Consider the following 15,379-nt stretch of genomic DNA (forward strand, 5'->3'; position numbering starts at 1 on the left):
GTGTTTAATGAGGAGGATATATCCTGTGTATATGAGAGAGGAGATATAACCTGTGTATAATGAGAGGGAGGATATAACCTGTGTATAATGAGAGGGAGGAATATAACCTGTGTATAATGAGAGGGAGGATATAACCTGTGTATAATGAGGGAGGATATAACCTGTGTATAATGAGAGGAGGATATAACCTGTGTATAATGAGAGGAGGATATAACCTGTGTATAATGAGAGGAGGATATAACCTGTGTATAATGAGAGGGAGGATATAACCTGTGTATATGAGGGGAGGATATAACCGTTGTAAAATGAGAGGAGGATATAAACTGTGTATAATGAGGGGGAGGATATAACCTGTGTATAATGAGAGGAGGATATAACCTGTGTATAATGAGAGGAGGATATAACCTTTGGTATAATGCGAGGAGGATATAACCTGTGTATAATGAGAGGAGGATATACCCTGTGTATAATGAGAGGAGGATATAACCTGTGTATAATGAGAGGAGGATATAACCTGTGTATATTGAGAGGGAGGATATAACCTGTGTATAATGAGAGGAGGATATAACCTGTGTATAATGAGAGGAGGATATAACCTGTGTATAATGAGAGGGGAGGATATACCTGTGTATAATGAGAGGGAGGATATAACCTGTGTATAATGAGAGGGGGATATAACCTGTGTATAATGAGAGGAGGATATAACCTGTGTATAATGAGGGAGGATATAACCTGTGTATAATGAGAGGAGGATATAACCTGTGTATAATGAGAGGAGGATATAACCTGTGTATAATGAGAGGATATAACCTGTGTATAATGAGAGGAGGATATAATCTGTGTATAATGAGAGGAGGATATAACCTGTGTATAATGAGAGAGGAGGATATAACCTGTGTATAATGAGAGGAGGATATAACCTGTGTATAATGAGAGGGAGGATATAACCTGTGTATAATGAGAGGGAGGATATAACCTGTGTATAATGAGAGGAGGATATAACCTGTGTATAATGAGAGGGAGGATATAACCTGTGTATAATGAGAGGGAGGATATAACCTGTGTATAATGAGAGGAGGATATAACCTGTGTATAATGAGAGGAGGATATAACCTGTGTATAATGAGAGGAGGATATAACCTGTGTATAATGAGAGGAGGATATAACCTGTGTATAATGAGAGGGAGGATATAACCTGTGTATAATGAGAGGAGGATATAACCTGTGTATAATGAGAGGAGGATATAACCTGTGTATAATGAGAGGAGGATATAACCTGTGTATAATGAGAGGGAGGATATAACCTGTGTATAATGAGAGGGAGATATAACCTGTGTATAATGAGGAGGATATACTTGAGAATGAGAGGAGGATATAACCTGTGTATAATGAGAGGAGGATATAACCTGTGTAAAATGAGAGAGGAGGATATAACCTGTGTATAATGAGAGGAGGATATAACCAGTGTATAATGAGAGGAGGATATAACCTGTGTATAATGAGAGGAGGATAAAACCTGTGTATAATGAGAGGAGGATATAACCTGTGTATAATGAGAGGAGGAAATAAACCTGTGTATAATGAGAGGAGGATTAACCTGTGTATAATGAGAGGAGGATATAACCTGTGTATAATGAGAGGAGGATATAACCTGTGTATAATGAGAGGAGGATATAACCTGTGTATAATGAAGATGATATAACCTGTGTATAATGAGAGGGAGATATAACCTGTGTATAAGAGAGGGAGGATATAACCTGTGTATAATGAGAGGGAGGGATATAACCTGTGTATAATGAGAGGAGGATATAACCTGTGTATAATGAGAGAGGAGGATATAACCTGTGTATAATGAGAGGAGGATATAACCTGTGTATAATGAGAGGAGGATATAACCTGTGTATAATGAGAGGGGGATATAACCTGTGTATAATGAGAGGGAGGATATAACCTGTGTATAATGAGAGGAGGATATAACCTGTGTATAATGAGAGGGAGGATATAACCTGTGTATAATGAGAGGGAGGATATAACCTGTGTATAATGAGAGGAGGATATAACCTGTGTATAATGAGAGGGAGGATATAACCTGTGTATAATGAGAGGGAGGATATAACCTGTGTATAATGAGAGGAGGATATAACCTGTGTATAATGAGAGGAGGATATAACCTGTGTATAATGAGAGGATATAACCTGTGTATAATGAGAGGATATAACCTGTGTATAATGAGAGGAGGACCGGTATATGAGTGAGGATAACCTGTGTATAATGAGAGGGAGGATATAACCTGTGTATAATGAGAGGAGGATATAACCTGTGTATAATGAGAGGAGGATATAACCTGTGTATAATGAGAGGAGGATATAACCTGTGTATAATGAGAGAGGAGGATATAACCTGTGTATAATGAGAGGGGGGATATAACCTGTGTATAATGAGAGGAGGATATAACCTGTGTATAATGAGAGGAGGATATAACCTGTGTATAATCAGAGAGGAGGATATAACCTGTGTATAATGAGAGGGGAGGATATAACCTGTGTATAATGAGAGGAGGATATAACCTGTGTATAATGAGAGGAGGATATAACCTGTGTATAATGAGAGAGGAGGATATAACCTGTGTATAATGAGAGGAGGATATAACCTGTGTATAATGAGAGGGAGGATATAACCTGTGTATAATGAGAGGAGGATATAACCTGTGTATAATGAGAGGAGGATATAACCTGTGTATAATGAGAGGAGGATATAACCTGTGTATAATGAGAGGAGGATATAACCTGTGTATAATGAGAGGGAGGATATAACCTGTGTATAATGAGAGGGAGGATATAACCTGTGTATAATGAGGGAGGATATAACCTGTGTATAATGAGAGGGAGGATATAACCTGTGTATAATGAGAGGGGAGGATATAACCTGTGTATAATGAGAGAGGAGGATATAACCTGTGTATAATGAGAGGGAGGATATAACCTGTGTATAATGAGAGGGAGGATATAACCTGTGTATAATGAGAGGAGGATATAACCTGTGTATAATGAGAGGAGGATATAACCTGTGTATAATGAGAGGGAGGATATAACCTGTGTATAATGAGGAGGAGGATATAACCTGTGTATAATGAGAGAGGATATAACCTGTGTATATGAGAGGGAGGATATAACCTCTGTGTATATGAGAGGAGGATATAACCTGTGTATAATGAGAGGAGGATATAACCTGTGTATAATGAGAGGAGATATAACCTGTGGGTATAATGAGAGGAGGAATAACCTGTGTATAATGTGAGAGGAGGATATAACCTGTGTATAATGAGAGGAGGATATAACCTGTGTATAATGAGAGGGAGGATATAACCTGTGTATAATGAGAGGGAGGATAGTAAACCTGTGTATATGAGAGAGGAGGATATAACTGTGTATAATGAGAGGGAGGATATAAACCTGTGTATAATGAGAGGAGGATATAACCTGTGTATATTGAGAGGAGGATATAACCGTGTATAATGAGATGGGAGGATATAACCGTGTATATGAGAGGAGGATATAACCTGTGTATAATGAGAGGGAGGATATATCCTGTGTATAATGAGAGGAGGGATATACCTGTGATATGAGAGGGAGGATATAACCTGTGTATATGAGAGAGGAGGATATAACCTGTGTATAATGAAGAGAGGATACCTTGAGGGGATTATAACCTGTGTATAATGAGGAGGGGTATATAACCTGTGTATAATGAGAGAGGAGGATATAACCTGTGTATAATGAGAGAGGGAGGATTATACCTGTGTATAATGAGAGGAGGAAGATACCTTATGCCTGTGTATAATGAGAGAGGAGGATATAACCTGTGTATAATAGAGATACCTGTGTATAAGAGAGAGGATATAAACCTGTGTATAATGAGAGAGAGGATATAACCTGTGTAATAATGAGAGAGGAGGATATAACCTGTGTATACTGAGAGGAGGATATAACCTGTGTAAATGAGAGGAGGATATAACCTGTGTATAATGAGAGGAGGATATAACCTGTGTATAATGAGAGGTGGATATAACCTGTGTATAATGAGAGGAGGATATAACCTGTGTATAATGAGAGGAGGATATAACTGTGTTAATGAGAGGGAGGATATAACCTGTGTATAATGAGAGGGAGGATATAACCTGTGTATAATGAGAGGGAGGATATAACCTGTGTATAATGAGAGGAGGATATAACCTGTGTATAATGAGAGGGGGGAAATAACCTGTGTATAATGAGAGGAGGATATAACCTGTGTATAATGAGAGGAGGATATAACCTGTGTATAATGAGAGGAGGATATAACCTGTGTATAATGAGAGGAGGATATAACCTGTGTATAATGAGAGAGGAGGATATAACCTGTGTATAATGAGAGGAGGATATAACCTGTGTATAATGAGAGGAGGATATAACCTGTGTATATGAGAGGGAGGATATAACCTGTGTATAATGAGAGGAGGATATAACCTGTGTATAATGATGAGGGAGAGATATAACCTGTGTATAATGAGAGAGGAGGATATAACCTGTGTATAATGAGAGGAGGATATAACCTGTGTATAATGAGAGGGGGGATATAACCTGTGTATAATGAGAGGAGGATATAACCTGTGTATAATGAGAGGATATAACCTGTGTATAATGAGAGGAGGATATAATCTGTGTATAATGAGAGGAGGATATAACCTGTGTATAATGAGAGGAGGATATAACCTGTGTATAATGAGAGGAGGATATAACCTGTGTATAATGAGAGGGAGGATATAACCTGTGTATAATGAGAGGAGGATATAACCTGTGTATAATGAGAGGGAGGATATAACCTGTGTATAATGAGAGGGGGGATATAACCTGTGTATAATGAGAGGAGGATATAACCTGTGTATAATGAGAGGAGGATATAATCTGTGTATAATGAGAGGAGGATATAACCTGTGTATAATGAGAGGAGGATATAACCTGTGTATAATGAGAGGAGGATATAACCTGTGTATAATGAGAGGAGGATATAACCTGTGTATAATGAGAGGAGGATATAACCTGTGTATAATGAGAGGGAGGATATAACCTGTGTATAATGAGAGGGAGGATATAACCTGTGTATAATGAGAGGATATAACCTGTGTATAATGAGAGGAGGATATAACCTGTGTATAATGAGAGGAGGATATAACCTGTGTATAATGAGAGGGAGGATATAACCTGTGTATAATGAGAGGAGGATATAACCTGTGTATAATGAGAGGAGGATATAACCTGTGTATAATGAGAGGGAGGATATAACCTGTGTATAATGAGAGGAGGATATAACCTGTGTATAATGAGAGGAGGATATAACCTGTGTATAATGAGAGAGGAGGATATAACCTGTGTATAATGAGAGGGAGGATATAACCTGTGTATAATGAGAGGAGGATATAACCTGTGTATAATGAGAGGAGGATATAACCTGTGTATAATGAGAGGAGGATATAACCTGTGTATAATGAGAGGAGGATATAACCTGTGTATAATGAGAGAGGAGGATATAACCTGTGTATAATGAGAGGGAGGATATAACCTGTGTATAATGAGAGGGAGGATATAACCTGTGTATAATGAGAGGAGGATATAACCTGTGTATAATGAGAGGAGGATATAACCTGTGTATAATGAGAGGGGGGATATAACCTGTGTATAATGAGAGGAGGTTATAACCTGTGTATAATGTGGGACAGTACATTCCCTCATGTATAAAGTTGGCTGAGAGGGGTTAATACTCACACTTGGGGGTGACACGTTAAGTTGGTGACATAGAACCCTGCGTAAGTGACGGATTTCAGAGCGTACTGAGCATCGTACGTATTTCTGCTGTAAAATAGTAACAACAGTGACAGATGTGACACACACTGACACACACTGACAGAAGAACAGTGACACACACACACGAGACACACACACTGACAGAAGAACAGTGACACACACACACGAGACACACACACTGACAGAAGAACAGTGACACACACACACAGACAGAAGAACAGTGACACACACACACAGACAGAAGAACAGTGACACACACACACAGACAGAAGAACAGTGACACACACACACAGACAGAAGAACAGTGACACACACACACAGACAGAAGAACAGTGACACACACACACTGACAGAAGAACAGTGACACACACACACAGACAGAAGAACAGTGACACACACACACAGACAGAAGAACAGTGACACACACACACAGAAGAACAGTGACACACACACACTGACAGAAGAACAGTGACACACACACACTGACAGAAGAACAGTGACACACACGAGACACACACACTGACAGAAGAACAGTGACACACACACACACACACTGACAGAAGAACAGTGACACACACACTGACAGAAGAACAGTGACATACACACTGACAGAAGAACAGTGACACACACACTGACAGAAGAACAGTGACACACACACACGAGACACATACACTGACAGAAGAACAGTGACACACACACACACACACACACACACTGACAGAAGAACAGTGACACACACACTGACAGAAGAACAGTGACACACACACACTGACAGAAGAACAGTGACACACACACACGAGACACACACACTGACAGAAGAACAGTGACACACACACACGAGACACACACACTGACAGAAGAACAGTGACACACATACAAAATGACACACACTGATAGAAGAACAGTGACACACACACACTGACAGAAGAACAGTGACACACACACGAGACACACACACTGACAGAAGAACAGTGACACACATACAAAATGACACACACTGATAGAAGAACAGTGACACACACACACTGACAGAAGAACAATGACACACACACACACTGACAGAAGAACAATGACACACACACACTGACAGAAGAACAATGACACACACACACACACCGACAGAAGAACAATGACACACACACCGACAGAAGAACAATTACACACACACACACACACCGACAGAAGAACAATTACACACACACACACACACACACACCGACAGAAGAACAATTACACACACTGACAGAAGAACAGTGACACACACACACTGACAGAAGAACAGTGACACACACACACTGACAGAAGAACAGTGACACACACACTGACAGAATCACAGTGACACACATACAAAATGACACACACCGATAGAAGAACAGTGACACACACACACACACACTGACAGAAGAACAATGACACACACACACTGACAGAAGAACAGTGACACACACACACTGACAGAAGAACAGTGACACACACACACTGACAGAAGAACAGTGACACACACACACACTGACAGAAGAACAATGACACACACACACACTGACAGAAGAACAATGACACACACACACTGACAGAAGAACAATGACACACACACACTGACAGAAGAACAATGACACACACACACTGACAGAAGAACAATGACACACACACACACTGACAAAAGAACAATGACACACACACACACTGACAAAAGAACAATGACACACACACACACACACTGACAGAAGAACAATGACACACACACACACTGACAGAAGAACAATGACACACACACACACTGACAGAAGAACAATGACACACACACACACTGACAGAAGAACAATGACACACACACACACTGACAGAAGAACAATGACACACACACACACACACTGACAAAACAAAATTTACGCTTACCTGATAAATTTATTTTTTTCTTGACACGGGGAGTCCACGGAATCATCAATTACTGTTGGGAATATCACTCCTGGCCAGCAGGAGGAGGCAAAGAGCACCACAGCAGCACTGTTCAGTATCACTTCCCTTCCCACAAACCCCAGTCATTCGACCGAAGGAAATGAGAACAAGGGCAGAGGTGCCCGAGGGTAACATAAAAAACCTGTCTGAAAAACAGGGCGGGCCGTGGACTCACCGTGTCAAGAAATAAAGAAATACATTTATCAGGTAAGCATAAATTTTGTTTTCTTTCTAATGACACGGTGAGTCCACGGAATCATCAATTACTGTGGGGGATTAATACCAAAGCTAGAGTACACGGATGATAAGGGAGGGACAAGTCAGGCAACCTAAAACGAAGGCACCACTGCTTGAAGAACCTTTCCCAAAAGAAAAACCTCAGCCGAGGCAAAAGAAAAAAGGAAACTTATTCTTATCTGATAAATTTGTTTCTTTTACGATATGACGAGTCCACGGATTTCATCCTTACTTGTGGGATATCGCCTCCTGGTCAGCAGGAGGAGGCAAAGAGCACCACAGCAGAGCTGTATATATAGCTCCTCCCCTTCCCTCCCACTCCAGTCATTCGACCGAAGTTAGGAAGAGAAAGGAAAAGCCAAGCTGCAAAGGTGACTGAAGTTTAACAAAAATAAAAGACCTGTCAAAAACAGGGTGGGCCGTGGACTCATTGTATCGTAAAAGAAACAAATTTATCAGGTAAGCATAAATTTTCTTTTCTTTTTAAAGACACGACGAGTCCACAGATTTCATCCTTACTTATGGGATACAATACCAAAGCTATAGGACACGGATGAAAGGGAGGGACAAGACAGGAACCTAAACAGAAGGCACCACTGCTTGAAGAACCTTCCTCCCAAAAACAGCATTGGACGAGGCAAAAGTATCAAATTTGTAAAATTTGGAAAAAGTGTGAAGAGGCGACCAAGTTGCAGCCTTGCAAATCCGTTCAACAGAAGCATCCTTTTTAAATGCCCATGAGGAAGCCACAGCCCTAGTGGAATGAGCCGTAATTCGATCAGGAGGCTGCTGTTCAGCAGTCTCATATGCAAAACGGATGATACTCTTCAGCCAAAAAGAAAGAGAGGTAGCCGTAGCTTTCTGACCCCTACGCTTCCCAGAAAACACAACAAACAGGGAAGAGGACTGACGAAAATCCTTAGTAGCCTGTAAGTAAAACTTCAAGGCACGGACCATGTCCAAATAATGTAACAGTCGCGCCTTAGAAGAAGGATTAGGACACAAGGAAGGAACAACAATTTCCTGATTAATATTTTTATTTGAAACAACCTTAGGAAGAAAACCAGGTTTGGTACGTAACACTACCTTATCGGAATGAAAAATAAGATAAGGAGAATCACATTGTAATGCCGAAAGCTCAGAGACTGTGCGAGCAGAAGAAATAGCAACCAAAAATAAAACTTTCCAAGATAATAACTTAATATCTATGGAATGCATAGGTTCAAACGGAACCCCTTGAAGAACTAAATTCAAACTCCAAGGAGGAGCAATTGGTCTAAACACAGGCCTGATTCTAGTCAGAGCCTGACAAAAAGATTGAACATCTGGAACATCTGCCAGACGCTTGTGTAACAAAATAGATAAAGCAGAAATCTGTCCTTTTAAGGAACTTGCTGACAACCCTTTCTCCAATCCGTCTTGGAGAAAAGACAAAATCCTGGGAATCCTAACCCTACTCCAAGAGTAGCCCTTGGATTCGCACCAATAAAGATATTTACACCATATCTTATGGTAAATTCTTCTAGTAACAGGTTTACGTGCCTGAATCAAGGTATCAATGACCATCTCAGAAAACCCACGCTTAGACAAAATTAAGCGTTCAATCTCCACGCAGTCAGCTGCAGAGAAACTAGATTCGGATGCTGGAAGGGCCCCTGAATGAGAAGGTCTTTCCTCAATGGGAGCTTCAACGGTGGCTGAGATGACATGTCCACCAGATCGGCATACCAAGTCCTGCGAGGCCACGCAGGGGCGATGAGGATCACTGATGCCCTCTCCTGTTTGACTCGAGCAATCACTCGGGGAAGGAGAGCAAATGGAGGGAACACATAAGCTAGGCTGAAAGACCAAGGCACTGCCAAGGCATCTATCAGCTCGGCCTGGGGATCCCTGGACCTGGACCCGTATCTCGGAAGCTTGGCATTCTGGCGAGATGCCATGAGATCCAACTCCAGCCTGCCCCATCTGAGAATCAGGTCGGAAAATACTTCCGGATGGAGTTCCCACTCTCCCGGATGAAATGTCTGCTCAGAAAATCTGCTTCCCAGTTTTCCACCCCTGGGATGTGGATCGCAGACAGATGGCAAGAGTGAGACTCCGCCCACTGTATTATCCTGGCTACTTCTGTCATTGCTAAGGAACTTCTTTTTCCCCCCTGATGATTGATGTAAGCTACCGTCGTTATGTTGTCCGACTGGAATCTGATAAATTGGGCCGAAGCCAATTGAGGCCAAGCCCGAAGCGCATCGAATATTGCTCTCAACTCTAGGATATTGATGGGAAGGAGAGACTCCGCCTGAGTCCATACACCCTGAGCCCTTAGGGAGGTCCACACTGCTCCCCATCCTAACAGGCTGGCATCCGTTGTCACTATCACCCATGAGGGTCTGCAAAAGCATGCCCCCCGGGATAGATGATCCAGCGACAACCACCATAGAAGAGAGTCCCTTGTCTCCTGATCTAGATTTTTTTGAGAAGACAAATATGTATAATCTCCATGCTACTGTCTGAGTATGCTCAGTTGCAGAGCCACTGACGGCCGAGGATTGGTCTGAAGGGCTCGGCATGTGTTCATAATCTATTCTGACCTCCGTCAAAAATATTTTCATGGATAGAGAGTCGATTAGAGTTCCCAAGAAAGGAACCCTTGTCTGTGTAACTAGTGAACTCTTTTATAGATTTACCTTCCACCCATGAGTTCTCAGGAAGGACAGAACAATGTCGGTATGAGACTTAGCTAGCTGATAAGATGACGCCTTGATCAGAATATCGTCCAGATAAGGCGCCATTGCAATGGCTTAGAACCGCCAGCAGAGACCCCAGAACCTTTGTGAAAATTCTGGGTGCTGTGGCCAGACCGAAAGGAAGAGCCATGAACTGAAAATGTTTGTCCAGAAAGGCAAACCTCAGGAACTTGTGATGATCTCTGTGGATAGGAACATGAATATATGCATCCTTTAGATCCACGGTAGTCATAAATTGACCCTCCTGGATCAATGGAATAATGGTACGAATAGTTTCCATCTTGAAAGATGGAACTCTGAGAAACTTGTTTAGACTCTTGAGATCTAAGATAGGTCTGAAAGTTCCCTCTTTTTTGGGAACTACAAACAGATTTGAATAAAACCCCTGTCCCTGAATTGGAATGGGACAAATTACTCCCATGGAGGATAGATCTCTTACACAGCGTAAGAACGCCTCTCTCTTTATCTGGTCTACAGACAATCGATTATTATTATATTAATATTATATTTCTATGTTTGAGCGCCACAAATCTTCATATATTAATATGTGATTCAGCTTTCTTTTGAACGAATGAATGACCCCATGGAGTTGAACACAATAAACCACCTTAAGTAAAAGCAAGTCTGATCATATTCCACCTTTAATTGGAAAGACTCACCACCAATGAACACACTTCAACGAATATTTAAATCTTGTCCCGGGAACAAACCAGTATCATGAAAAAGCCCCATCTACCGGGTGAAACGCGTATACTTTGTGTTGTTCCCTGCTAAGGACTTTATTCTGTTTTCTTAACCCCTTAATGACCACAATGTACTCTGTATGTCACTGGTCGTTAAGGGTTTTTTCAAGACATAATAACACAAGTCTCGCAAGAACACACTATTAATCCACTCCCTCCAGCAGGCTTTGTGGAATAGAGCAGTCTCAACGCTGGTGGCAAGACCGCACTATAAAACAATCCCAAAAAAAGGCCAGTGACATACAGGGTACGTCACTGGTCCTTAAGGGGTTAATCTAGGTTCCTAGTTTAACTTTTTAGCCCTCGCGTGTTCCACGCTAAGTGCGGGTCTGTGGATATCATTTCTCCCCTTGGAGTCTTGCAGCATCTGGCGCACAAGGAGTTCGGAGTAAAAAAGCAGTCTCCAATCACGCGGACCGGGTTCAGCCGACACAAGCAAGCAAGAAAGAGTGCTAACACATTGGAAGATACTGTTTACTTGTACTAATCTCCAACAGTGTGAGCCTAAAAACTGTTACCAAAGTCATTGTGGATAAGTGTGAGTACAAATAAAACCTGATCTGAAGGTGTTTAATATGATCGCTTAACACTTCCTAGGGGGTCATATGAACAACATAATAACTTATTTAACGCTGATACTATCTGATGAACTGTAACACTTTTTTGATCAGCCAACATAAGGAACTTTGTTACAAAAATTGTGACTGATTAACTCTGAGATCGATATTTACATTATAACCTATTCGCTGAATATATAACACCGCTCGCTTAATATAAATACATTTTCAAGGGATTTTTTCACGTGTTTTTATGGTGGTAATCCAGTCTTTTTATTTTTTATCAAGGGAGACGTCCCTTTTATCAGATTATACGTATATTTTTATTGTTATAATAAATTGTATTTTATTGTGAAGTAAAGGTATTAACTTTAATATCGTTGTATTTACTTTTTATTTGACTAAGTGTGGTGGGAACTTAGCTTTTAGCGCCCTCCTATTCCTTTTATCTTGCCCTTGTTTCAAGCCTGGTTGGGCCTCCACGTGGACTTGGGTTGAGAATAGCCCCCATCCTGCTTAGTGGAAGGGGAAGAGGGGGTTTCCTTGAAACCCCTCTGTTTGGATTTCTTATCCTGAGGGAGGAGGTGACCCTTACCTCCCGTGATGTCAAAAATAATTTCTTTCAAGTCAGGACCAAACAAGGTCTTTCCCTTGTAAGGGATAGTCAAAAGCTTAGTTTTGGATGACACATCGGCAGACCAGGACTTCAGCCATAAGGTCCTACGTGCTAAGATTGAGAATCCTGAGCTCTTAGCCGCCAACTTAGTAATTTGCAGAGAAGAGTCTGTCACAAAAGAATTAGCCAACTTAAGAGCTTTAATTCTATCCTGTATCTCTTCCAAAGAAGTCTCAATTTTAAGAGATTCCTCCAGAGCATCAAACCAATAAGCAGCCGCCGTGGTAACCGTGACGATGCAGGCTGCCGGTTGTAAAAGTAACCCTTGATGAACATAGAGTTTCTTAAGAAGACCCTCTAATTTCTTATCCATAGGGTCCTTAAAAGCACATCTATCCTCAATAGGGATAGTAGTCCGTTTCGCCAAAGTGGAAATAGCACCTTCCACCTTAGGAACCGTCTGCCAAGAATTCCTGATAGAATACGCTATGGGATACATCTTCCTGAAAATGGGAGGAGAGAATGGTATACCTGGTCTCTCCCATTCCTTAGCAATAATTTCCGAAGTTCTCTTGGGAACTGGAAAAACATCTGAATAAGAAGGAACTTCTAGATATCTGTCCAACTTACTCAATTTTTCTGGAGGAATCACGATTGAATCGCAGTTGTCCAGAGTCACCAAAACCTCCTTCAACAACAGGCGGAGGTGTTCCAGTTTAAACCGGAAAAACATTACTTCTGAATCCGTCGGTAACAGGGCGCTATCCGATTCAGAAAGCTCACCTTCAGATAAGGGCTCCAATTCTGATCCCTGTAATGGCATTTCTGACCTCGCTATTAAAGCATCCGAAGTCATATTGGCCACAAGGTCGTCCTTCCTTCTGCGTTTGCCTTGCAGGACGGGACAGGCAGACAACGCTTCAGAAAGTGTAGAGGACATAACAGCTGCTATGTCCTTTAGAGTAAATGCAGTTGAAACTGCAGAGGTACTGGACTGTGCCTGGGTAGGCGTTAGGGACTGTGACGCTTGGGGAGAAAGATGTGCATACTCTGATTCTCATCGTTAGAACCTTGAGAAGCATCCGCCTTATTTAAATCTTTATCAAAAAACATTTTCTCCCTGAACTGTAAAGCCCTCTCAGTACACGAGGGACAAAAAGTAACGGGAGGTTCCACATTTGCATTCAAACATAGTGAACATGTAACATTCATATCCATGTTAGCATAAACAAAAACAGACTTGGTCTTGGCTTTCAACTAATGTGTTAAATAAAGACCTCTGAATTAAGTGTGCAGCTGTGCCTTTAAAATTAACAACCAAAGTTACAGACGTCACACACAATCAAATTAAACCGGAGACATCAGAGGAAAATAAAATGTAAGAGCAAGTAAATCCCTTTTAACACCGGATCGTTAAACTATACTTCTGCCGCCTCAACAGCTCTGCTGAGGCGCCTACCTGCCCCCTCGAAGTTGTCTCCGCTCCAAATATACTCTGCCTAAGACCGCTTGCTTTCCTACATCATAAAACTATGCGGTCCCGGCAGACAGTGAAGCTCCGATCACTCTCTCACCCATGCTGCGTATTACAGAATATAGCTGCGCGGCTTCCAGAGAGCGGGAGAAAAACTCCGCCCTTCATGGGCGTCACCAACTCCTAGCGTCTTATTGATTGGGTCTCCCCTCAAGAACCGTGAGCCATATGTCGCTGCGAGCGCAGTTGTAAGAACCATGCGTTCTCGACTCTCTCACCCATGCTTGTTTGACCTGTGAGTTCTCTGGCCATAATAAAAAGGTGCTTTCTCTGCGTACCGCAAAGTGAAAGTAATACACACACCTGATCCACATAAACACTGGAGACATGCTCCGCTTCTAGGGTCAGTCATGATTAGCCCCAGCATCAGCCCAAAGTCCATATGCGCTCCCACATATCACATAAATGTGTCCTGAGCGTCCCTGTCTATCCTCCCCCACCACATCCTCCTTAAAACCTGTAGGGAGGCCCTGGGTAAATTAGGGGGTCACAGAAATAAAGGCTGCAGCGATTCCTGAGTTAAGGCTGTCCCAGAAAATAAGAGCTGCACATACCTTGGTGCTGATCGACAGCATGAATCGTCCCACAGCTATGAAGAAGTCTTCTGTATCTTCTTGTTATTCTGTGGAGACATACAGGGCCTTAGTTAGAATTGCTAAGACCATATTAAGAAGGGCAGCATACAGTATGGGAGGCGCAGTGACAAATTAATCCCACCAGTTCCCAATGCTTTAAAGCCACCTGTAGCTCTGCTAACAAGAGGCTGACTAAACTAACACCTCACTTTACCTCTTCCTATTTCTAACACAGGCAAAGAGAATGACTGGGGTGGGAGGGAAGGGATGAGCTATATATACAGCTCTGCTGTGGTGCTCTTTGCCTCCTCCTGTTGACCAGGAGGCGATATCCCATAAGTAAGGATGAAATCCGTGGACTCATATCTTGTAAAAGAAAACATCTTGAAAGGCCTGAAAGGTTTACACCATCACCCGAAGGTGGTTCTGAACCCTTGACCTTCTTGCAAGCCCAGTGAGCTAGCCACTAAACCACAACAGAACATTCAACTTTAAAGAATTTAGAAAAATTGTATAAAGACCAAGTCTCAGCCTTACAAATCTGTTCTACAGAGGCCTCATTCTGGAAGGCCTAAGA

General features: G+C 41.8%; 1 protein-coding gene across 2 annotated transcripts in view; it reads right to left on the bottom strand.

Moving 5' to 3' along the window:
• The window catches only part of PCGF1 (polycomb group ring finger 1), a 150,062-nt gene that overhangs the window by 60,864 nt on the left and 73,819 nt on the right, over positions 1–15,379 (bottom strand). For both annotated transcript variants that reach the window (XM_053704413.1, XM_053704412.1), the window contains exon 7: positions 5,802–5,888. In XM_053704413.1, coding sequence (XP_053560388.1) covers positions 5,802–5,888 — 87 coding nt within the window. The remainder of the gene's footprint in view (positions 1–5,801; positions 5,889–15,379) is intronic.

The sequence above is a fragment of the Bombina bombina genome, chromosome 2, assembly GCF_027579735.1.
Source record: "Bombina bombina isolate aBomBom1 chromosome 2, aBomBom1.pri, whole genome shotgun sequence".
Taxonomy (NCBI): Eukaryota; Metazoa; Chordata; class Amphibia; order Anura; family Bombinatoridae; genus Bombina; species Bombina bombina.